Here is a 22,922-nt window from a genome sequence, read left to right as displayed (position 1 = left end):
ATCTATTATTTTATACATAGATATAGAGACAAAAATGAAATAGTCCTTGCGCCTTCAAGAGCCTTATATTCTAACAGAAAAGATTAAAGGGTAAGTGTCTATATAATGTATGCACATATAAAGTAATTGGTAGGCAGAAGAGAATTAGAATCTGGAAGGAAAGGCTTCATATACAAGGTGGTACTTGATCTGAGTTTTAAAGAAAATAAGATGTTCAAAATAGACACTAAGCAAGGAGAAAGACTCCACATCAGGCCTAAGGGATTCAGGGACTGCAGATAAAGTATCATTTGTGAAGAATTTCAAAAAGGCTAGTCTAGCTGGGCCACAGCATGCAAGCAGGGAAGTTACATTCCATCGAAAAAATGCAGATTAAAAAAATACATACACCATTAGCGCACAGACAAAATGGCTAGAATATGCCATTCACTGACATACACAAACACACATTATCAAAGTCAGGAGAATTCACTCAGTTGATTAAAAAAAAAGTTCACTATTTGAATATGCTGGATGCCAAACCTATCTAACCAACCTACTCATGACTATCACAAAGGGCAAAATAAAAAGATAAACACAAAAATCCACCAACATCCTAGAAAAATAAATCAAGTCTGAGTCTTACTAATTAGTTTATTATATATGTAGGACAGAACATTATCACAAATACAAACTTCTCAAAAAAATTTTAATCTTCCTGAGGCAAGACTATAAAAAAAGTTGTTAAGTTGTATTTTAGGACCCCACTTTTAGCTCTGTATAAAGGACTCAGTTTTTGGAGATCAAGGCATACTTTGTCAGTTTTTATTCATTTATAGTATAACCAAAAGCTACCCCAAAGTGATTTTACCCACCTGTTCTTCCTAAACAGCCACTTTCATAGCTATCACCTCTTACTTGCGCATTTGACACAGCATTTATCCTAGAATACATACACAAACATATAAATAACAATAAAAAAAGACAAAATACATATGATCCAAAGGTTTCCATTTTTCAAAATAAGTATCTTTGAATTATATATTCTTTTTGAATACCCTGTTAATCTAACAACAAAACAAGAAGGCACTGAAAGCATTTTTTGAAACCACAAATACTTTATGGCTAGAAACACTGCTTTATCTTATTCCTAAAGAACACTCCTTTGAGTATTAAAAGCAAAGATTTTTCTAAACAATTTCTAGACTTCAAGAAGAAATTTAGAGAATAATATTACAGGAAAAAATAAATATAACTTGGAAGCATTAATAATAGGCCCACTTTATTCAGCTGAAAGGATAATTTTCCTACTTAAGTTAAAGGAAGTTCAGGATCTAATGCTAAATATTAGCAAGAATTCCTTTTTTTTTTCCTTTGATTAATACTTTTTTGGGGGAAAACTTTATAGTCTGAGTGTTTCCCATTGTCCAAAATTAAAAAACAAGCATTATATTGCTTAATCTAAGAAAAATATGATCTTAACTTTTAGAATTTCCTTCATACTTACATGAAGAAAGCTAATGTGGAAAACACTCCACATGTATGAAATGCATGGTTCATTTGTTCTGGTTTAGGATATACCACAGCTGCATCAATCATTATCCACCAACCTGTAAAAAACTTTAAAAACAGCAAACATAATGCTTAGCTATAAAACCAAGATTATTTGCAATATTTTGAGGACTAGAATTAAGTCCAATAAATATAAGGACTTAATTTAAACTTTTGTACTTCCTTCTGTCCTTACCTTCTAGCCTAGTTAATAGAATGCATTGCATTCTTCTATTGGAAGTTTTCAATGCAAAATCACTACTTTTTCACCAACTTAACCTCTTACAGGATCATACAGTCAAGATAAATCTTGAACTTAGGCATTCCTGACTCTGAAAACTCTGCAAACACTTCATTTTGCTGCCTCTCATACTATCTACATAAAGCCTTAAAAAGTTTCAAACACATGTAGTCCAGTTATATTAGAAAAGATATTTTTAAAATAGCAACAACTCTTTTGTTAATTTAAATATGACACCCTCTTGCCCTTCTTCATTACATTCTGCCACCTCTCCCACTAGTATACAAAACTAAATGTATGTTAATGGAATATAGTGACTATCTACTTTTAGTTTTATATGCCAAAGGAGAATGGCACATCTTTGGAGGGGTACTGCTGCCCTATTCTTATTTCCCTTATTGCTGTCCATTCATCTGTACAACTGGGAACAAATATTGGTTTTGCCAAATTCTGGGACTTGAATATTCAAAATATTTAGAATTTCTTCCAATAAACCACCACTAGCCTATTTTTAAAGTTTTCTCATCAAAAGAAACTTTATTTTTAAAAAAAGAAACATCAAAAGAAACTTTATTTTTAAAAATCCATGTATGCAAATTATGTGACCAAATCATCTAGAAAATATTTCCTTAAGCACTAACCATTTGTTTTTAACACTTGGTACAGTCAGAATTTAATAATACCACAACTACTTAAAAACTCTTTGGAATTCTTGTTCAGTTCTTATGAATATTATGAGGTTTTCAGAATAAAGTTTGTTTCCATTCTGTTCTAAGAACCACAATAATTTCTAAAATTCAATGATATTAGTAATCTCTGTTGTAGGATTACTGTTCTAAACATTTTTTATATAATGTAAAACATCCAACTTCTTTCAAAGGAAGAAAAAACAAGATAGAAAATCAACACCCCCCTAACGTGAGTAAGAAAGAGGCTTAATGAATAAAATTCTAATTAACAGGATTACCTTCTCTGTGTCAGTACTACAATAAATACAGGTGATACAAATCTGCAAGTGAGGCACAGTCTGTGTTTAAGAAGCTTATATTCTACTGATGTATTTTAATGATGCATCAATAATATATTTTGATTAGGAAGAGAAAAAGAATATCTAGAAAAAACAAATATAGTTCTTCAACTGAGAATGATTTTTTAGAAAGACACATTAAAACCTGAAAAGGGCATAAAAAGTTGAAAAAGCCTACAAACATGGCATATTTATGTAAGAATCACTGTTAGCACCAACAAAGCTAAATCTCAATATGAGAATGACCTTGACAAAAATCAAGCAACGTGCAAAACTTGTTTGGAATGGATAGGAGGAAGACGATAAAATTACTTAATTTTTCCACTACTTTCCTTACTAAGTAAAATTAACTTTTTATCGGAAAGGACAAAAATAGTTTAAAAGGAAATGAATACCTGAGGTCAATAAGGACAAAATAGGAGAGGTTAATGAGTTGCTATTTTTAAAGAGTTCAACTGTAGCAAGTAGAACGGGTACACCAGTTGTATTTAAAGAGGAATGACGATAGCTATTCCAATCACTAGAGGTGAGCTTGATGTTAATATTGGTAACATTCTGAAATAATTATAAATACTGAAGTGAGGGGAGCAATTTGTGAATACTTCAAAGGGAAGTAATCATTAAAAGCCTACAATAAGAACAAAGTCTTGGCCCCAGAGAAGAAATCAGTTAATGAAATTTGTCTCCTTTAACTGGCATATTGGGAACTATATAGGCATAAAAAGTCATATATACCCACATTAGACTTTGATTGGTTTCACTTAAATTTTTTTCCCTCCTTTTGTTAGCAAAGAAAGTTCATGGGGAGGGGGGGAGAATGGAGGTAAATGGTAGGAGTATATCAAGAAATTACTGATATGTCTTTGGTATTCCCTTGAATATCAAATATATATCAAAAATAGTTAACCTAGATTTCAATAAACATTTGAGCACACAATAATTTAGGTAAATTTGGAAATGGCTAAAGGACTAGACCCAAGCAGTATTGATTAATGAACAAATGAATATATGTCAAAGTCTCTCTCCACTCCAGTTCACCCTCCTCTTAGCTGATCTTCCAAATCTCAGGTTTGAAAACTGACATGGTCAGTAACTCCAACCCTCCATTCGACAAACTTTAGTGGCTTTTTATTAACCTGAAGTCTTAAATAGAAAAAATCCTTAAAATTATTAATAACCTGACCCTTACTTTCTAGTCTTCTTAAACTTTACTTTCCTACATGTACTTTATGATAGTTCTTCACACAAGACAGTCTCGCTTGCTAGATAGCTCTACTTCATCTCAAACTCCTGGCTAACCTGACTTACTTCAAAAATCTCAGCTCTAAAGAAGTGAATAGAACCAAGAGAATACTATACACCAGCATCAACAAGATTTATGATCAATTGTGATGGACTTAGCTCTTTTCAACAATGTAGCAATTCAAGGCAATTTCAATAGAATTGTGATGGAAAGAGTTATCCCATACAGACAGAAAACTAAAAGATTGAATGGATCAAAGCAGTCTTTTTTTTTTTTTTTTTTTATGATGGTGGTGTTTACTTGCTTTTTTTTTCTTCTTTCTCATGTTTTTTTTCTCTTTTGATCAGATTTTTCTTGCACAGTATAACAAATATAAAAATGTTTAAAAGAAGTGCATATGTTTAAACCTATAATAGATTGCTTGCCAAGGGGACGGGGAAAATGAAACACAAGATTTTACAAAGGCGAATGTTGAAAATTCTTTGTATGTATGTGGAAAAATAAAAAAACTATTATAAATTTTTTTTAAAAATTTTAAATCTCAGTTTAAGTCCAATTCTCTTTATATAAGAAAGCATGCCCAATTCTCTTAGCTACATTTTAAGATGCTTATCTTATTTGTATTTAATTATTTCCATATTAGCTCTCTCATTAGAATGGAAGATCTTCAAAAATCTTCAAAGGCTAGAAACTGTTGTTGCTTTTCTTTGTATCCCGAAATCTTAGGGCAATACCTATTACCACATAATAAACATTTGACAAATATTAAATAAATGTTTAAATGATTAAAGAAAGTAGGCCCTGTTTAGCTTAAAAAGAAAAGGCAGGAAGGGAAAAGACTCTTGAAGTATTTAAAGTTTGTCACAAGAAAGAAGAATCAGACTTATGTTTGGCTAGGAGAATAGAAATAAGCCCAAAGTAGAAATTACAATAAGACAAACCTAGAAAAACATCATAAAAATAGGCTAGCACAAAACAAAATGGACTACTTTGGGGGAAGTATTAGCTGACCATCTCTGAAAATGTTAAAGATGGGGCATATTTATTTTTTTCTTTTTTCTTTCTTTTCTATTCTTTTTTTTTTTTTTTTTTTTTTTTTTTTGGCTGAGGCAATTGGGGGTAAGTGACTTGCCCAGGATCACACAGCTAGGAAATGTGAAGTGTCTGAGGCCAGATTTGAACTCAGGTCCTTCTGACTTCAAGGTTGGTGCTCTTCCACTGTGCCACCTCACTGCCCCTGATGAGTGAGGCATATTTAGATGAAAATCATGATCTGAGTAATTGGATTAGATGACCTAGAGAGTCCCTTTAGCTTTTAAGCTGGAAAAGCTAAGAATGTCCTGCAAACTATTTTGAGAAATATTCTTCCTTAATATTTTTAAAAATATATAGTTTCATTTATATGAATATTCCTAAAATCAAAACAAATTTCAACAACTCCACAGTCTTCATGAATTGCTATGGCCAAAAGAATCTGTCGATAATTGGACGTCCCCCATGTGATAAGCCTCTAAAACGCTGGTTTAGTATTTTACTACAAAGTAAAAATACTGGAATAGGCCTTTAGTAGATATGATTATAGAAATAATTCTTTAAAAATTAAAATGGTATTCATAATCCAAAAGCTATCACAAAATAGAACTGATTTTGCAATGTAAAAAGAGAATCAGAAATAACAATATTATATTAACCAAGCTTTTTTTCCTAATGACTTACCAGTACACCTGCTACCACAGATGCAACCGCATTTCTTCTCTCACTCCAATCAATGCATTCACATTCTGGCCACCGAAAATTATCTAGGAAGCCTGCCATTTCTACTACTTCTGCATGGATTTTTCATTAGATGCCAAATCTTAGAAACAAAGAAGGAAAGAAATCAATCCAACAAAAAATGTAAAAGAACACTCATTAAAATGCTTTTCCCCCCATGGTGAACATTCCCCCCACATTGAACAAAAGTTTTATAGAGTGATATAAACTTTAGATATATATGATACTTTGTAGGGATACCATAATAATCTGTTAATAATAAAACATGCTTACTATTATAACTGCTTAAAGACAACATAAAAAAGCTGCAAATAATGCTTGTGGGAATAAAAGAACAACTTGCAGAAACCATTAAATACTTTATGCCATCAGACATAAGATCTTATTCCTAGAACAGCAGCATTAAGACATTGTGCAAGTACTGTACTACAGGATTTTAGCTACAGGAATTAATAATTTGGTACATTATTGAAAATGTACCTTTAAAAGATACGCTGGATAAACATGAAAAGAGTTTTTGGTGCCTATCCTCTAATAATCAGATAGCCAATACCACTAAAAGAAGTGTTTAACCAAGGAAGGAAATAATAATAAGTCACCAAAATGGGGAGAGGAAGGAAAAGGAAAAGTATTGGAAATAATTCCAAACTCATAAAGCATTAATTATTATATGCAAGGCACTGTACGAGTGATAAAGATTCAAAGAAAGAGAATGAAAATTTTAAGCTTAATCTATACCTCCTACAACAACATATGGCATCTGTAATCAAAAGTTCCCATTTTTTTTGTAGAGCAAAACCTTGACCCTAGAAGCTTTAATTTTACAAACTATTTTTAATAATAAACTACTGCAAAACTAAATTCCCAAAATTAAATTTATTAAAAATGTGACTAACAATCATTACATAGACTATACATTTTTAATGTACAAATGGAAAATTGATATAAAAAATCATAGCAAATATATTATTTTTCTTTAGTTTATAATTTTTAACTGTAAGTAATTCTAAGGATGTTTTCTTTATTTTGTTTGCACTTGTTAAAGTTACTGAAGTAGTTGACCAAGTACTTACTATATATCTGAAATCAGAAAATATGTGAATTTCAATTCTGACTCTGACACCTTTTTAAAGTAGCTGAATGAGAGAGCTGACAGTTGTGTGACTTAGTGGAATAGAGTGCTGGCCTAAAATCAAGAAGATCTTAGCTTAAATCTGATCTCAAACACTAACTGTGTGTTCTTAGGAAAATTATTTAACCTCTGTCTCAGTTTCCTATAAAATGAGCATAATAAAATCATCTATTATTTCCTGGGGTTGTTGGAAAATTTGTACAGCATTTAGCACAGCGTGTGACACAGATGGAGCTTAATAAATGCTTTTTCCCTTTGCCTTTGTGTCCATGTTTAAGTCACTTAATCTCAGAACCTGTTTTCTCCTCTATAAAATAGGATTACACCTATAATACTCCTTCCTCAAAGGGTTGTTATTATATGAAGTATTTGTTTTGCAAAACTTAAAATTTATAGAAAAATATAATTTCATATTATTTCACAAAATAATTTCACTCATTTGAAATTTATCATCCAAAAAGTGAGTCCTCTACTTCAATTTACCACTTCCACTTATGTAAACTGATTTACTGCACAGATTTGAAAGATTTTGATGAAGCTAGTGGCACTATAAAAAGGAAAGTGACTACTTATTTTAATTTTTGAATGAGTCTGCCTTCTTAAAATCATATAGTATCATATGAGTTTCATCAATTCATTTTTTTAAAAAAAGACTGACATCTGGTTCATGAATAAAGTAATTAGAGCATACCCATATTTGGTTGGTTATGTGGTCAACAAGATGTAGATCTAGACCTTTTCTCCAATACAATCTCTTAAAAACAAGAATTATGTGCAGGATATGAAACAACTTCAGCTCTTCTCTAAAGCTGAATACCACGCAAATAGCAAAAAATGCTAACCCTTAACGTACTCACTTCCCCTCCCCCACAGGCTACCTCTCACAGGGCACAAAAGTCAACCCAAGGGTTTGCAACAGGACTCCTCCACTCCACCACAAAAAAACCCTGCAAGTTTGCTCCAGAGAGCTTATTACACTGCTTGGGATATTAGCGTATCAATGAATTCCACTGCAATAGTGCTCAACCAGAAAATGGAGGAACAGAGGAAACTTGGGAAAATAGTGTTGGCATGTGTATGGAGCTCTATCAGATCAGAAGGAAAGAAAACTGGCATATAGATGAGAACAGTTCTATCCCCCTATAAGAGCAAAAGAGCTATTAAAAATCAGAAGAGAAATAAAATGAAAACCAAAAATCTATAGAAATGACACAAATATGAAATATTGTAACAATTCAGGAAAACTGTGTGGCCTATTGGATAGAGAACTGTATCAGAGTCATCACCTATCTTTTAACATATGAACCTCTGTGCAAATCACTATTAATGTTTCAATGCTCCCAGGCAATTATCTAATACTCTAGGATACAGAATAGGCCCAGATGTGCAGAGACAATTTTTTTAGGTCCAAAAAATTCAGAAAGGAAAAACGACTTCCCCCAGCACCTCCCCACTAAGGCTTCCCTGATCACACCTGAAGGCTGGGCCTCAAAGGCTGACAAGAACTAGGTAAGAAAGAGAGAAACATTGTGGACAAATGTTTGGAGTCAAGAACTCGAAATGTGTGCTGACTAAAGCAATATCTCCGTCTGGCTAGAACGGAGAGTTCAAATAAAGGAATCATGCAAGACAAAACTTACACCAACTAGGCTAGATTTTGAGAAGCCTTGGTGGCCAGGCTAAGGAGCCAAAAGCTACACAAGGCTTTGAACAGGAAAGTGACCAAGAGCAGAGTGATATTTTTGGAAGATTATGGTTAAGGGTCCAGGATGGATTAAAAACAAGAAGACTGGAAGGCAGGGAAATTAAATGGAAAGGTTATTGTAACTCCAGGAAAAAAGGTTCAGGGAGTAAAGCACCTAACAGGTAGGTTTATCTAATACAGCTACTTTATTCTGAGATGAAGAAACTGAGGATCCAAGAGCCAGAATAACTTTCCCAAGATTACACCGGTTCCAGTCCCAGAAATTGGTCCACTGACTACACTGCTTCCCAGCATGAACTAGTGACTTGTTATAACAATAAAAATAAAAAGGAAATAATGGAGAGATATTTACTCCTTCAGTAAAGAAGGCTAATTAACATTACTTATTAGCCTAATTTCAATTAAATAACAGTAATGAAAAGTGAATTTATAGAACAGGAAGAGACAAATGATAATGATTTAGTTTTATACTGGTATCCCTGGTAGTCCAAAGTACTAGGCTATTTTATTGTATCTGATTCTACATTTGTTATATTACTACAAGTATTTGTGCAAATTTTAACAAAATAGTTTATAGCTACATTAACTGCTTGTTAAGATCAATAACTGTCCTTAAGCAAATAAAGAAGCGAAAATGGAAATTAAAGCAAAATAGAAATTAAAATCTGTCATGTTCTTACAGCAAGTTCAATTCTCATAAAATATATTATATAGTTGTATCTATAATCAATTTGTATTTAAAAGATGGAAGACAGTAAAACAAAAACTACAAATTGATTAAAGAAGAATTTCTTAAAAGTTCTATTTAGTTACACATTAGAAGAAACTTATGTATAACCCATGGCCCTTACAAAACACTGTGGGCTCACTAGACTATCTTCCATCCTGGGATTTGATCACAAAGGAGATATTACTTCTTTGATTTTTGTCTCTTACCCAAAGTTTTACTCCAGGAAATCTCCTGCATAAAATATAGGGTATGGCTTGAGCAATATTCAGGGATTAATTCACAACATATCTGAAGAAAGGGGGGAAAAACCAGTGGCATGGGAAAAAAAATCTAAATCTTTAGTAATACTTAACAATAAAAATAAAAGTACAAGATAATTGTATAAATATGTATGCATATATTGGATTTAATATATATTTTTAACATGTTTAACATATACTGGATTACTTGCTATCTGGAGGAGGGGGTGGAAATTCGCAACACAAGGTTCTGCATGGGTCATTGTTAAAAACTTATTCATGCATATGTTTTGAAATAAAAATAATTTTTAAAAAAGAAACAAAGAAAGGAGTGTCCAAACCAGAGGGGAAAAAACAATAAAAAGAAAAGTGACCATAACCACAATCAATATGCCACTTTCCCATTTACATAAAGTGTTTTGAACCATATGGAAGACATCCTCAATGTGGGTATGTATAAATATGGAACTGGAAGGCTTTAAAGTGATATCTATACTAGACTACATCTTTACTATCAGACACATGACTGAAAAGTAAATTCCACAAGGTGGGAAAAAGGTGAAGCAGCTTTAAAATCCAGTCCCAGAGATATATCTACCATCAAAGGAAGGATTCAGAAAGTGACAGAAAAATACATGGGGAAGATAATTATGGAATATGTCACAATAAATTCAAAATAGATGTTAATTGAATATTAAAGATCATGCAATAAAAAAAATCCAAAGAGAATGATATATTTTTCATAGTAACCAAAACAAGGGATAGAGGTAAAGAGGGGAGCCCCACTACTCTGAAGATCCTTGGAGAAAATCTTCAACCCCGCCTCAATAAGGGACACTGCCCCAAATCTTTTTTTTTTTTCTTAAATGAATTTAAGTTTTAACTGCTTGAAGGGGGAATGATGAGGAAATCCCAAAACTCTTAAAATTCCTTGGAGAAGGGACCCCACCCCAAGCATAGTTTCCTCCTTATCTAAAAACCCATGAATTCTATTCAAATTCTAACCCTGGCTATAACTCAAGCAGGAAGCCAACCTGGGACTCCACCCATGGGCCCCTTCAGATGGTCCAAAGCCATCTTTGTTATAAAAAGAGCCAAACTGGAGTCCACTCTTTGCAGAGATCCCAAACATAGCATCCTTACGCTGGCCATGTCAAGGATTTCTGTCCACCAGAACCCATCCTGGCTCTGGTGTCTTTCTACCTTTTAACCTTACTCCCAAACCCCATAATAAACCTCTTTTTTTAAATCTAGGTTTTCGGGTCTTTAAATTCCTTTACAGAGGACTTTTGCACCGCTACTAGACCTCACTTAACTCTGTATCCTTGTGCTGAATCCAAAGGGGTTACAGGGGAGCTCTATTTGACTCCCTGTACCCCGAACCTGCCACTAGATCTCAATTAAACCTGATTTCATTTAGGCACCCCTTATCTAGTTCTCAATCAGAGGCAAATACAAAAGATAAATTAAATGATTCTAATTGAATGAAATGAAAAATCTTTTGCAGAAACAAAATTAATGAATCTAGAAAAAGAAAGCAATCAGCTAGGGAAAAAATGTTCATATCAAATATCTTTGATACATGTTAAACACATAAGACATGCAAACAGAAATATATGTCAAAAGCCATTCCTTAATAGGTAAATAGTCAAAGAATATGAACACTAGTATTAAAAATCACAATCATATAAAAAAGGCAAAGCTAGCTGATAATAGTGGAGACAATATCAGACCTGTAATCAGGAAGACCAGAGTTTAAACTGATTTCAGATACAACCTGTGTGACCCTAGACAAGTCACTTAACCCTGACAGAAAGAAAAAGAAAAACAATCATATGAAAACCATATGTTCCAAATTACCAATAATATGCAAATTAAACAATCCTGAAGTTTTGCTTTGGATACAACAAATCAGCTTAGTCAAGAAGGGAACAGTCAAAATTGCTGGGGTTGTAGAAAATGTATTGTTGGGGGCAGCTAGGTGGCACAGTGGATAGAGCACCAGCCTTGAATTCAGGAGGACCGGAGTTCAAATCTGGTTTCAGACACTTAACATTTCCTAGCTGTGTGACCCTGGGCAAGTCACTTAACCCCAGCCTCAGGAAAAAAAAGAAAAAAGAAAGAAAAGAAAATGTATTGTTGGTGACTCTGTGACTTGGTATAACCATTCTGGAAAGCAATTTGGAATTATGCTTTTTTTTTTTAAAGTGACAAACTTTCCTATCCTTTGACCCAGAGATTCCACTAATAGAAATAGGCCCCCAAGGAGAATTCAATTACAAAAAGAAAGCCTTCATTTTCACCAAAATATTTATAGTGGCATTCTTTTTAAATTGAAAACAAAGTAGATGCTCATTGATCAGAAGAAAAGGCTGAGCATACTGTGGGTATACCAGAACATTATTGTGTTGTAAAAACTGAATGATTTATTGAATATTTATTGAATATTATTAAATTCATAATGAATATAGAGAAACATATAAGAACATACATGTATGCAAAGTGAGGTAACTGGGGTAAGGAAAAAAATATATACAGTTATTATATAAAAATGTAAATGTAAAGAACAGTCATAAAACAACTAAAACTAAAGGTTGAAAAATTACAAAGACCAAGTTTGGCTTCTAAGAAGAGATAGAAGATATTTTGTACTGGCTCTTCTGCAGAAGTTAAGAATGAACACTGTATATAATGTCAGATCTTTTTTTTTTTTTTTTTTTGATGCATTTTTTGATGCATGATTGATAGGTTTAACTGATTTTCTTTCTCTTTCTCTTCCTTCTTTCTTATAAGTCATAGCTCTCTGAAACTGGGGAGGGCCTAAAGGAAAAATGTAATGTAAAAACAAAATATAGCAAGAAAAAAACTATTATCTTTTTCAAAAAATTTAAAATAGGAGTTTGATAGAAATCTTTATATTGCAGAATAATTTGAATAACTTGTTTAGCATAAGTATTAATTTTTTATGCTTATATTAGTTCTTATGATTCTTTTGTTATGAGTTCATCTGTTTCTTTTCTTTTTTTTTTTTTTTTTGGTCACTTCTAGCTATGATTAAATTAAAATTGATATACGAACCACATCTTTGAAAAAGTTCCTTCTTAGGCTCCATCCACCCAATTACTTACTAATATCTTTCCCTCAGAATACTATCCATCTACTAAGTATGCATCTTATAAACTATTCATTGTACTAAGTATATGTAAGTGTAAATATCTTGTGAATATATATATGCAGAGATACACGATATATATAAATGTATGCATGTGTATATATATACACAAGTATATGTACATACACACATATGATATATTATACAGATATATGTATATATGTAAATACACACCTCAATATATGTAACTACATATGTACAAGATATATAATTAGTGCCTAGTTATTTTCATGCTTTTTTCCCCATCAGATTGTGAGTTTGATGGTAAGGAATATTTTTGCCTATTTATCTCTAGTGTTTAGCCCAGCACCATCTATGTAAGACCTAAATAAATGTTGGTTCCCATTTCTATTAATATAAAAAAAGTTCTAAATCACTAAAAGAAATTCAAATTTCAGAGTTACCCTTACATACCTCTCAGATTGACTAAGATGACAGGAAAAAATAATGAAAAATGTTGAAGGGTTTGTGGGAAAACTGGGACATTAATATGTTGTTGGTAGACTTTATGAACTGATCCAACCATTCTAAAGAGCAATTTGGAACTATGCCCAAAGAGCTATCAAAATGTACATATCTTTTGATCCAAGCAGTGTCTCTACTGGGTCTATATCCTAAAGAAATCATAAGAGAGGAAAAAGGCCCTTTTTGTAGTGGCAAAGAACTGGAAACTGAGTATATGTCTATCAGAGAACAGCTGAATAAGTTATGTTATATGTATGTTATGGAATATTCTTATTCTATAAAAAATTCTCAGTAAGATGACTGCAGAAAGGCCTGGAGAAACTTACATGACCTGAGGCTAAATGAAATGAGTAGAACCTAGAAAACATTGTACACAGTGGCAACTAAATTATGTGATGATCAATTCTGATGGTGGCTCTTTTCAACAATGAAGTGATTCAAGACAATTCCAATACACCTGTGATGGAGAGAGACATCTACCAGAGAGAAGATCACAACATAGTATTTCACCTTTTTTTGTTGCTAGCTTACTTTTTGTATTCTTTCTAATTTTTTCCTTTTTGATCTGATTTTTCTTGAGCAGCATGATAAATGTGGAAATATGTATAGGACATACACATGTTTAACATATATTGAATTACTTGGAAAAGGGAAGGGAAAGGAGAGAGAAAAGATTGAACACAGAGTTTTGCAAGGGTGAATGTTGAAAACTATCTTTTTCTCTGTCCACCATAAAGTGGTAGTATGAAGAAAAATTCAGATAGCTCTAGGGAAGGACAATGAAAATTCAAAGTTCAGGCAAATTGTAGTTGACATTGCTATAGAATTTAAAATGTTTTTTGTTTGTTTGTTTTTTTAAGTATTCACAAAGTTAATAGCTCCATATCATTTCCTCTGGGCCTGGATTATTTGGTCTACAATCCTGAGATTGGGAACAGTTGTAAGAAATTATCATTTCTATTGTAGTCCACTGTAAAATATCGTCTTCCTTTCTTATACAAAACGTGGCAGTATTGTGGGGAGATCTGATATATGAAGTAATCTAGGTTCCATTCTATATCACTAGAAATGAAATATCTTTGATTCCTTGGGGATACAAAAATTAAACAGATAGCTTTAAAAGGTTTCCATTTGCTTAGAGATTGCTGAAAAGGTCCTGCACAAATATTGAACTTGTACAACACTTACACTCTAAATACCATCCTCTGTAACCTCCCTGGAATGATCCAAATGAGACAGGGGATTTGGAGAATACTTCAAACTTGGGTGAAGCTACAGGGAGGGAGGGAGGGAGGGAAGGAAGGGAGGGAGGGAGGGAGGGAGAAAGAAAGGAAGGAAGGAGGAAGGAAGGAAGGAAGGAAGGAAGGAAGGAAGGAAGGAAGGAAGGAAGGAAGGAAGGAAGGAAGGAAGGAAGGAAGGAAGGAAGGAAGGAAGGAAGGAAGGAAGGAAGGAAGGAAGGAAGGAAGGAAGGAAGGAAGGAAGGAAGGAAGGAAGGAAGGAAAGAAGGGAGGAAGGGAGGAAGGGAGGAAGGGAGGAAGGGAGGAAGGGAGGAAGGGAGGAAGGGAGGAAGGGAGGAAGGGAGGAAGGGAGGAAGGGAGGAAGGGAGGAAGGGAGGAAGGGAGGAAGGGAGGAAGGGAGGAAGGGAGGGAGGGAGGGAGGGAGGGAGAGAGGGAGGAAGGGAGGGAGGAAGGGAGGGAGAGAGGGAGAAAGGAAAAGAAAACTATCTTTGCATGCATTTTGAAAATAAAGTTATATTTTTTTTAAAATAAAAAATAAATGCTGGTTCCCAACTTTAAAATGCAAACATACATAAGATGCTTACATTGTCACGGTACAGAAAAAAGTACTGAGAATCAGGAAAACAAAATTCTGGTCCTAATTATATCATTAACCTTCTAAATAGCCCTGGAAAAGGGCTTGATTCTGGAAAAGAATCAAGGTTTCAGTCTTCCTGGAACTGGTTTCTCACTGCAAAAATGGGAATCTGATTAAACTGCTATATACAATTCCTTTCATCTCAAAGTTTTTTGGTTCTAAAGAAGGAGAAAAAGCAGAATACTGAACTAATAAGATTAAAATCTTAAAAATTGAGGATTTTTTTAAATTAAAAAAAAAAAAGTTATTACAGACGCCCCAGGTGAATTCTATCTTTTTAAGGAAATTTGAGAAACAAAATTCCATGTGGTTATTGTTTTTCAAGAACTTATCTTTTATAAAGTGAAATGCAATTTTACAATGGAATGGAATATCCTTTTAACAAAAAGGATAAAAACACACACAACAAAACATAACCACATACCAAGTAATCTTATGTAATAGAAAACCCTGTTTCTTATAGCTACAGCAATCCCAGCGTATATTAGCAATAGACTTCTTCCCTAAAGGACTCATCTTTTTATTCTGACACCGAATTATATTCTTGACACAAATTACAAAGCAATACCATTGAAGGGGAAAAAAAAAAATCTGTTGTAAAGATTCACATTATAAGAATACCACCCCCCCCAATAAATAAAATAAAAATAAAAAACAAAAAACCCGAGAAAATATCTCAACAGCATTGACTCAGATCTACTTAGTCAAAACAAAGGGAGAGTTACTCCAGTTCAGACAAAAGCAGGATAACTAACTAACTACTTAAAAGTGGCCTTTAATGGGTGGAAGTTCCCTGGAGCAGTGGATAGAGCACCAGCCCTGAAGTCAGGAGGACTTGAATTCAAATCTAGTCTCAGACACTTAACATTTCCTAGCTATGTGACCTTGGGCAAGACAGCCCCAATTGCCTTAGCAAAAAACAAAACAAAATAAAAAATGGCCCTTAGCCACAGTTTTCTTCATTAACAACAATAGAGAAGTATTTGTGAAAGGATGGAGAGTAACTGTCCCAATATTTGTCATTTGTGGGAGAATAGACACAGCCAAATTTTATAGAAAAATAAAGCCTAAAAAGTAAAAGCATATATCTAATTTTGTTGTTCAAATATTTTCAGGGGATATTCTAAAAAGCAGTTTTACTTCTCAAGTAAGACAAAAACCAACTTCTAATAACAAGGTGAGACTATTTAATATTTTAAAAGCTTTAACAAATTATATATCTTAAGTTCTTATGTAAACTATTAAAATTTAAGAAGAGATTCTTTAAATGTTTCAGACAAAAGCATTTTTCAAATGAACATCTCTCAACTACTTTGCCTACAGATTTAATCACATTAACTAAAACATAGTTTAAGCAAAAAGTACAAAGCTTAAAATATCTAAAAAATGTAAAATGATGGTCTAGAAATTAAATTGTTAAAGATTTTTAAAATGTTTTTAACAATGCTAAATCTCTTATATACTTTTACTAAGTAGAGTTGTATATAGAAAACAGAAGAACTTTAGGGTTAGTTGAAAAGAATCAAATTTTGGCTTTGTAAAGTTTACTGTGTGACCCTGGATGAATCACTTCACTTCTCTATGCCTCAGTTTCTTCATCTAAATAAATAAAAGAATTAAATAGTTAGTTGCTTTAGCCCTATATCCATGATGCTCTGAGTACTAGATCTTGGAAGGCCTAATATCCTTTAAAGTTCATTAGCATGACCCCTCATAAACAAGAATATCTGGAGATATAACATATGGAGAAATCTTTCACAACCTCTGGATAGATTAAAAAGCAACTACTCGGTGGCATCTACAAATAGAGCACCAACCCTGAAGTTAGGAGGACCCGAGTTCAAATCTAGCTTCAGATATAACACTTTCTAGCTGTGTGACCCTGGGCAAGTCACTTAACCCCAACTGCCTTTAGCAAAAACAAAAATAAAAGCAAAAAAATCTATTGCCCAAACTTTAAAAGTAGATAGCCAGTACAAAAAATGAGATATATGCCAATACATATTTCCATGACAAGCACTGTAAATGGATTGCGATTTCTAATCCAGAATTTAAAAGAAGGGAGTGGATTACTATTTATAATCCTAATCATTTCCCTAACAGAAAATATATCATTTTGCTCCTGGGATTCTGGAGATAAGTAATCTTGACAAACCAAAACTTACAAAGGGGAAAGGAAAGCTATAATGGTAGGAGGATATAAATAGATTATGGCATATTTTCAACTTATGTAAAAAAAAAAAAAAGCTAGCATTTATATAATCCTTTAAGGTTTGCATGGGCATTTGCAGAGCATTTTATCTCATCATTTGTTCCTTGCAACTGTTACCTTAGGAAGTGGATGCTATTATCATCCTCATTTTACACATGAGGAAATTAGCTAAGAAAGGTTAAGTGACTTGCCTAGAGTGACATAGTGGGTTTCTAAGGTAGAATCTCAACTCAAGCTCTTCCTTCTGATCCTTTAAGTTCAAAGATTTTACCATTAATTATATAAAACAAATTCAAGCTAATTATAAAGGAGAATCAGTAAAGGCACAGTAACAAGTAATTTTTCATTTAAATTGCTTTAGGAATATTATCAGTTCTCAAATATTTGGTTGCAGACTACTAGTTTAGTGCCTCAAAGTTTTCTTCTCTTCACTTAGCTGGGATAGAGATAGATCTAAGCTTTCATGGCTACTTAGTTAAGAATTGGACTGATATCATATATTGTACTATTCTATAGTATACTATTGTATCTATATTGTATTTGCCAATAAAGGAAATGTGGTCTAAAAACTACTTTTGAGAATTCGGGAAGTGTTACTTTTTCTTTTTAAAAATGCATTTATTTTAATACACATTGTTTTATGAATCATGTTGGGAGAGAAAAATCAGACAAGGCAAAACTATGGGAGAGGACAAAAACACAGAAAAAAGAAGTGAACATAGAATGTGCCTATTTATATTCAATATCCATAGTTCTTTTTCTGGATGTAGATAGCATTTTTTATCCAAAGTCTATTGGGATTGTCTTGGATCATTGTACCACTGAAAGGAACCAAGTCTTTCATAGTTGATCATCATACATTCTTGCTGATGTATTACTGTATTACTGGTTCTGCTTGTTTCCTCAGTTCATGTAAATCTCTCCAGGCCTTTTTAAAATCAGTGTGTTCATTTTTTATAGAATAATACTCCAATTACTTCCATATACCACAACTTGCTCAGCCATTCCCCAATTGATGGTCATATATTCATTTTCCAATTCTTTACCATAACAAAAAGAGTTGCTACAAACATTTTTGCACATGTGAGTCCTTTTCCTTATGTTATGATTTCCTTAGGATACCCTATAGTGGCACTGTTGGGTTAAAGGTTATGAAAAGTTTTATAGCCCTTTGGGCATGGTTCCAAATTACCCTTCAGAATAGTTGGATCTGTTCACAACTCCAATAACAATGTATTAGTGTCCCAGTTTTCCAACATCCCCTCCAACATTTACCATTATCTTTTCCTGTCATTTTAGCCAATCTGAGAGGTGTGAGGTGGTACTTCAGAATTGTTTTAATTTGCATTTCTTCAATACTCCAAGAGTATTTTTTCATATGACCATAGATGGCTTTAATTCCATCCTGTGATGAAATTGTTCTTATCTTTTAACCACTTATCAATTGGGGAATGACTTGTGTTGTTATAAATTTGACAACAGTTCTTCAGAACTTTATCAGAAATACTGGCTGTACATTTTTCCCCAGCTTTGTACTTCCCTTTTTAATCTTGGTTTTGTTTGTGCAAAAATTTAATATAATCAAAGTTGTCCATTTTGCCTGTCATAATGTTCTCTAATTCTTCTTTGGTCACAAATTCCTCCCTTCTCCAAAGATCTGATAGGTAAATTTTCCCTTGCTCTCCTAATTTGCTTATAGTATCACCTTTTATGCCCAATTTGACCTTATTTTAGTGGGGTATAAGATGTAGGTGCATGCCAAGTTCTTGACATGTTATTTTCTAGTTTTCACAGCAATTTTTGTCAAATATTGAGTTCTTATCCTAGAAACTAGACTTTGGGAGTTTATCAAATACTAGATTACTTATGTCATGTGCATCTAAGCTATTCCATTAATCTACCACTGTATTTCTTAACCAGTATCAAATAGTTTTGATGATTGCTGCTTTGTAATTTTAGGTTTAGTATTTTTTTTTCATTAATTCCCTTTTCTTGATCTTTTGTTCTTCCAGATGAATTTTGTTATTTTTTTCTAGTTCTATAATTTTTTGGCAGTTTTGACTGGTATGACACTGAATAAGTAGACCAATTTAAGCAGAATTGTCTTTTTTTTTTTTTTTTTTAAACATATATTAGCTTGGCCTACCCATGAGCAATTGATATTTTTTCTAATTCTTTAGATTTGAATTTTTGTGAGAAATGCTTTGTAACTTGCTCATGTAGCACCTGTGTTTTTCTTGACAGTCTTCCAAATATTTTATTTTGTCTACAATTATTTTAAATGGAATTTCTCATTTTAGATCTTGCTATTGGGCTTTGTCAGTAATATATAGAAATGCTGATGTTTTGTGTGGGTTTATTTTATATCCTGCAACTTTATTGAAGCTATTTGTTAATTGTTTCAAATAGGTTTTTGGATGATTTTCTAGAGTTCTCTAAATATATCATCATATCTGCAAAGAGTGATAGTTTTATTTCCTCACTGCCTATTCTAATTTCAATTTCTTTTTCTTTTCTTATTGCTAAAGCTAAAATTTCTAGTATAATATTGAACACTGGTGATAATGGTCATCCTTGTTTTACCCCTGTTCTTATTGCAAATGCATCCAGCTTCTCTCCATTACAGATGTTTGTTGTTGGTTTTAGATAGATACTGCTTATTATTTTGAGGAAAGCTTCCGTTATGCTTATGCTCTCTAGTCAGCTTTTTCAGCTTCTGAGATTTTCTTCCATTGAGATTATCATATGATTTCTGTTGGTTTAGGAATGTTATTTTCAAAGGAAACTAAGTTTTTGATTTGGGGGGAAAAAAATATTAATTTCCATTATTACCTAAGAAGATACAAATACACACATGTATTGTACACTTATGTATATAAATATATGTATATGTATACACATAAGGACATATGCAAAATTACCTTGAATTTTTAAAAAAATGCTACTGTTTTCTAGAACAATTATAAAAATGTTATTTTAACAGGATTACATAATCATCGTTAGGATTGAAAAGGCCCTTGGAGGCAATCTCTTCCAAACACTGCATTTTAAGGATGAGGAAGTGAGACCCAGAGTGACTTGTCCAAGATCACAATGGTTTGTAAGACATTTCCAAAGCATTATTATAGGAAAGTGAAAAATAAAATTATTTTGTGCTTACTTTCTCTGACATCTCACTTAGTTCATAACCCTGCCAAGTACTGTATAGATAACCTCATAAGTAAGCTAAACTTAAGGTGTTTTCAAAGCAGATAATGGAATTTAAATAGTCATTATTATCAATAGTTAGCATTTATTAGCACCTACAAAGAGCATGGCTGAGTACTGGGAATATGAAGAAAGCCAAAAAACTGTCCCAGTCCTAAAGGAGCTCACAACTTAAAGAAGGGAGGGGGAGAAATGCAAACTATGTACAAACAAGATATGCAGAAAATCACAAAAGTCTTTGTGTAGTTTGAAGCTTTAATAGTTTTAAATTGTACAAAGATTTTTGGGATGTCCTGTGTAAAGGATAAATAGTAAATACAAATCTTCTTTTCTAACAAGATGACAAATTCTATTGTCAAATACTAGTTTTTGTATAGATATCTGATATTTAGGTGTCGAGACACATTTGTTGAAATATTTTTAATAAGCCAGTCTGTCTACTTGGTCTAAACCAACCATTTAAAAGTCGTGTTTCTGCTTTAAATAGCTGCCAGCTAGGACACTCAAAGCCAGTTTAAAAAAAAAAAAAAAAGTGGCACTTTACTTCTAAACACCAATTTTCAAAGTAATCTATCAGTTCAAAGCCAGAGATTCCTTCCCTCCGCCCCCGTAATTCTGTAAACCTCTCCAGAAGCAATCAACTTTGCAAGCGTGCCCTTCACAGCTAAGAATGGCTCTGAATTAAGTTCTTAGATAAACATTTAGATCCTTCCTTACTATATGGGAAGAAAGGATTTTCACCAGCTTCTCCCTTATGAACAATCTCAAAAGGCAATGCAGGTCCTAACACTAACACGCTAGCAATTCTCCTACATGAGTAAAATGAATGAGATCTATCACAACAAATCTCAGAAGCGACATGGGAATAAAAGCTGTTTTTCAAGTAAAAGACGAGAAATATAAAATTACTTGTGAACGGCTTCACTCTGGAAACCTATTCAGAATAAAAGGCCCGTTGCGGAGACCTTTTGCCAAGGTGTTTAAAAAAGGTCAAGCTTTGCTTTCTCTTTTGCCATCCCTCTCAAGGTCCTTAGGAACACTAGAAATGAAAATCCTTCCAGCCTGTTCCAGAAAGCAAATTCCAGGTCACGGTGACGAGGGTGCAGGATAAGGCGGCCCGATGTCGCCAAATGCACCGATTTCGGGTGGGCAAAGCTTTGCAAGGCAAATGTCATAGGAGGTTTCTCCGGGTTCCAGGTCTCCACAGAGCCCAGGAGCGCTCCCCAAAAACACGCCACCGAGGAGACTGGGCAAACAAAAGCTCTTAGGCGCCCAGGTTGGCAGCCGACGCCCCAGGAAGCAGAGGCACCCGCGGCCGCGGGGGCGGTCAGACAATAACGGGCAGCCGACCCGCAGCGCTTCCCCCGAGCTACAACGCGGTGGGTCCCCGGACGGGCGTCATGGAACAGGCCGCTCACATAGCAGAAGGCCCGGCTAGACAGGTCTGTCAGAAGGGGAGAAAAAGAGGGAGCCAAGAAAGCCCCAAGCCAGGACTGAGACCCCCACCCCCAGCAAGAGGAGAAAGGGGAAGGGAAAGTGGAAGCGCTTCCGCCCCCTCACCTCCCACCCCGCGTAAGCCGGAAGCGGGGGGGAGGGGCGCTCCGGGGAAAACGGCCGCGGGCGGGGCGCGCGCTCCCAGGGTGGCGGCGGGTGGGGCAGCGGCGCGAGTGCCCCCCTCCCTATAAGTGCCAACGTTCCTCCCTCCTCCCCAACCTCGCAGCCCCCTGAAGGTTTTGCAATTCAACCAACCGACCCGAAGTCTTCGCGAAGGCGCACCGTTCCAGCGGGACAACTTGCTCTCCTCCTCCTCCTCCTTTTTTCCCTCCCGCCGCCCCTTCCGGTCAGCCTCAGTCGCTCTAGCGCCAGACTGAGCCCCGGTAGTTTTTTCACCTTCTCCTCCTCTTCCTCTTTCCCAACTCGCCGACTGCCCGAGGCTAGGTGGGAAAGGGGATGGGTCGCGAAAGGAGAAGGAAAACTGAGCGCAGAGGCGGCGTGCGACCAATCCCGACGCGGAAAGCGGCTGCGGGGGGCGGGGCGGAGCCGAGTCCCGCATGTGCCGCAGGGGGCCGGGATGCTAATGTGGGGGAGAGGCGAGGGCTGGGGGAAAAAGCTGCAAATCTGCTGGGGGCTGGTGAAAAGCAGTGCTTCGGGGGAGAGGCGGCTGGAACTGCGCGGGAGGCGGGAGAGGGGAGGAGGAGCAAGGGGCCGCAGCTCTGCTGCGAGAGGGGGCCGCTCTTTTGGAGAGGCTAGCAGGACTGTGGGTGAGGGAGAGGAAGGAGGGGTCGGAACTCTGCGGGGAGGAGGGATGCCGCTCCTTCTGAGGAGAGGCTTCGGGTCTGCACGCGAGGAAGGGGAGAGGGGGCTGGTGCAG

The 22,922-nt window shown here is 34.8% G+C and overlaps 1 protein-coding gene across 3 annotated transcripts in view; it reads right to left on the bottom strand.

Annotated features, from left to right (window-relative positions):
- The window catches only part of TMEM50B (transmembrane protein 50B), a 33,821-nt gene extending 11,239 nt beyond the window's left edge, over positions 1–22,582 (bottom strand). Inside the window, exons 1-4 of one of the 3 annotated variants that reach the window (XM_074300730.1) lie at positions 22,305–22,582; positions 5,758–5,896; positions 1,487–1,599; positions 855–922 (exon numbers count right to left, since the gene is read on the bottom strand). In XM_074300730.1, the coding sequence (XP_074156831.1) occupies positions 855–922; positions 1,487–1,599; positions 5,758–5,856 (280 nt within the window). In that variant the 5' untranslated portion in view covers positions 5,857–5,896; positions 22,305–22,582. Of the gene's footprint in view, positions 1–854; positions 923–1,486; positions 1,600–5,757; positions 5,897–22,300 lie in introns of all 3 variants that reach the window. The other 2 variants (XM_074300731.1, XM_074300732.1) reach the window with 2 other exon arrangements.
- Between the last annotated feature and the right edge of the window lie 340 nt (positions 22,583–22,922).

This window comes from Sminthopsis crassicaudata, chromosome 3 (assembly GCF_048593235.1).
Source record: "Sminthopsis crassicaudata isolate SCR6 chromosome 3, ASM4859323v1, whole genome shotgun sequence".
In the NCBI taxonomy this organism is placed as follows: domain Eukaryota; kingdom Metazoa; phylum Chordata; class Mammalia; order Dasyuromorphia; family Dasyuridae; genus Sminthopsis; species Sminthopsis crassicaudata.
This window is presented reverse-complemented; position numbering and strand designations above follow the sequence as displayed.